At 37.5% G+C, this 2,597-nt stretch overlaps 1 protein-coding gene across 1 annotated transcript; it reads left to right on the top strand.

The window, feature by feature from the left end:
• The first annotated feature begins 343 nt into the window (after window positions 1–343).
• LOC115094737 (piggyBac transposable element-derived protein 3-like) lies at window positions 344–1,648 on the top strand. Its single transcript, XM_029607995.1, has one exon. It carries the CDS (start codon window positions 344–346, stop codon window positions 1,646–1,648), a length of 1,305 nt encoding a protein of 434 aa, XP_029463855.1.
• The last annotated feature ends 949 nt before the right edge of the window (window positions 1,649–2,597 follow it).

The following is a 2,597-nucleotide window of genomic DNA, read 5'->3' as shown; positions in this document are numbered from 1 at the left end:
TTAGAAGACTCAGATATCGAAGATATCAATGACGAAGACCTAGCACCAGAAGTACCAGCAGATGTGTGTGGTGAAGTGGAAGTTGCAGTTGAGTCACGCGATGAGGAAGTGGATGAGGATGACAAATTGCTATCAACCTATTGTCAAGAATCAGGAGATACCAAAGGAAAACGAAACCCAGAGAAGCCAAACCCAAGTTGGATCAAGACAGATGATTTCACGACCACAATGGAAGAGCATGCCCCAACAAAGTTGGCTGATATTCGTCCAGATCTTCTTCAGAAGACACCATTTGAACTTCATAGAAATTATGGGTGAAGATTATTTAGAAGAATTAGCATACATGACAAATATATATGCCAGGCAGAAATTGGCAAGCATTGACACAAATGCTGATGAAATCACTCGTTTCTTCGGAATACTCTTGCACAGTGGCTATCACCATGTTCCAAAAGAAAAGCATTACTGGTCAACTGCAGAAGATTTGAGCAACCAAATTGTGCCAAAAACCATGTCAAGAAAACGCTTTGAGGACCTGAAAATCTATTTTCATATTGTTGACAATTTGCAACTACCACCTGGAAAAGCTGCAAAAGTTGAGCCATTTTATACCCATTTATCTGCTCAGTTTTTGAAGATTGGAGGTGTTTTTAGTGAAAGCCTGAGCATTGACGAATCAATGGTACCATATTATGGTCATCATAGCTGCAAAATGTTCCTTCGAGGAAAACCAATTCGATTTGGATACAAAATATGGATGATGTGCAGTCTAGATGGTTTTCCATTTTCAATGCAGATTTATACAGGTGCCAAATATCAGCCAGAAGAATCAGGCACTGATAAAACTGAAAAAGTTCCACTTGGTACAAGAGTAATTTCGGATTTGATTTCAGTCATTCAAGAGCCAAGAAATCATTGCCTTTTCTTTGATAATTTCTTCACATCACACAACTTGATGGTGGAACTGAAAGAAAAGGGATTTCGAGCAATTGGCACTGTCAGAGAAAACAGAACTGGGAAATGTCCCCTAATGGCACCTAAAGAACTGCGCAAGAAAGATCGTGGGGAATTTGATTATCGTGGTGATGGAGACATCATCTGTGTCCGCTGGAATGACAGCAGTGTGGTCACAGTCATGTCCAACTGGATGAAGCCATTTCCACTTCAAAAAGCCAGCCGCTATTCTCTCAAAGAAAAGAAAAAAGTTCTAATAAAGCAACCAAAAATAATTGGTGCTTACAATCAAGGCATGGGTGGTGTTGATCTACTTGACCGGCTTTTATCAGCTTACCGCCCAACACTTCGCTCCAAAAAGTGGTGGTGGAATTTATTTTCAAATGGCTTGAACATGGCTGTTGTGGCAGCTTGGAAAATTCACTGCCATCTGCTTGGAAAAGAAGCAATGAGCCACTTGGACTTCCTACGTGAAGTATCTACCGTAGCAATGAAATGTGGCCTTTCAAGCTACCGCATCCGGAAAGGAGGTCCTACAGCATCCATAAGTGCTGATGTAAAGGCATTACAGCCTCACTTCTTGTCCACAACTTCCCAAGGCCGATGTGCTGTCTGCTCCAAAAATACAAAAAAGTGGTGTAAATTTTGTGGTAAACGTTTACATGAAAAATGTTTTCCAGATTATCATGCTTGATTTTTTTGACTAATTTTCATTCTTATGTATGATATCAGCTGTAGTATTGCAGTATGTTACAAGAATTACCTAAAATAAAGAAATGTTACAAGAATTACCTAAAATAAAGAATTTTTGAAAAAGTACTTTTTGACTCCTGTAGATCCCAACGTTCTACTAGTGGACATGCATTTTTCTCAAAAACCCATAGTCCGATTTCCTTGAAATTTTTTTTATACCATATTTGGGTCTAGTTAACTAAGATATGTAAAAAGGGGCATCAGGAAATAAGTCCTTCAATGAGCGGGATCTAAAAGGTTAAGTTTGTCTTTCATTTTGAAACAATTACAGAAATGAGCAACATGTATGTGAATATATTTTTGAAGAGTATTTTGTTGATAATAAAGAAAGGAATTTTCTAGTAATTTTAATATAATCTAATTTTTTTTCTAGTTGAGAGTTGGATCTACACTAGGAGTTCTGTTCTTTAAGCTGTGGATTTGGCATTGTTAATTGACAGTGCCAAAAGTGGAAGGAATCTATTGCATGGTGTATAGCTTTACTGTGTGAGAAGTGCTTTATCACACTTAAGCACATTGGCCCAATAGTTAGTGCTTGAGTCTGGAATTATTTCTTTCCTTGGCCATTTTCATAAAGACTTTATCCCATTAAAGGTAAAAGTACATTGCAATTAATTGCTTTTTTGGTTTTCTCCTCCCAGTCTGCAGTACATGCTCTTTTATTTTTTGGTAGGTTCTCAATTGCTCCATTTTCCAAAGTCCTCCCACCCTGGTGATGATGATGAGAAAACTCTTTAGAAAATGGAGAGGTGGGGGATCAAATTTACAAAAGATATCTTTTTCAAAATAAATTGTGAGAACATACAGGTAAGATAACTGTATCAGCATATACATGCGTATATGGCTTTGTGTAGTTTTACCATAATATTTTATAGCACATTCATATTATA

This window comes from Rhinatrema bivittatum, chromosome 6 (genome assembly GCF_901001135.1).
Source record: "Rhinatrema bivittatum chromosome 6, aRhiBiv1.1, whole genome shotgun sequence".
NCBI lineage: Eukaryota > Metazoa > Chordata > Amphibia > Gymnophiona > Rhinatrematidae > Rhinatrema > Rhinatrema bivittatum.
This window is presented reverse-complemented; position numbering and strand designations above follow the sequence as displayed.

Bases quoted from the DNA above. Each gene is read 5' to 3' on its own strand.
- LOC115094737 (XM_029607995.1), top strand. From the start codon at position 344: ATGACAAATATATATGCCAGGCAGAAATTGGCAAGCATTGACACAAAT.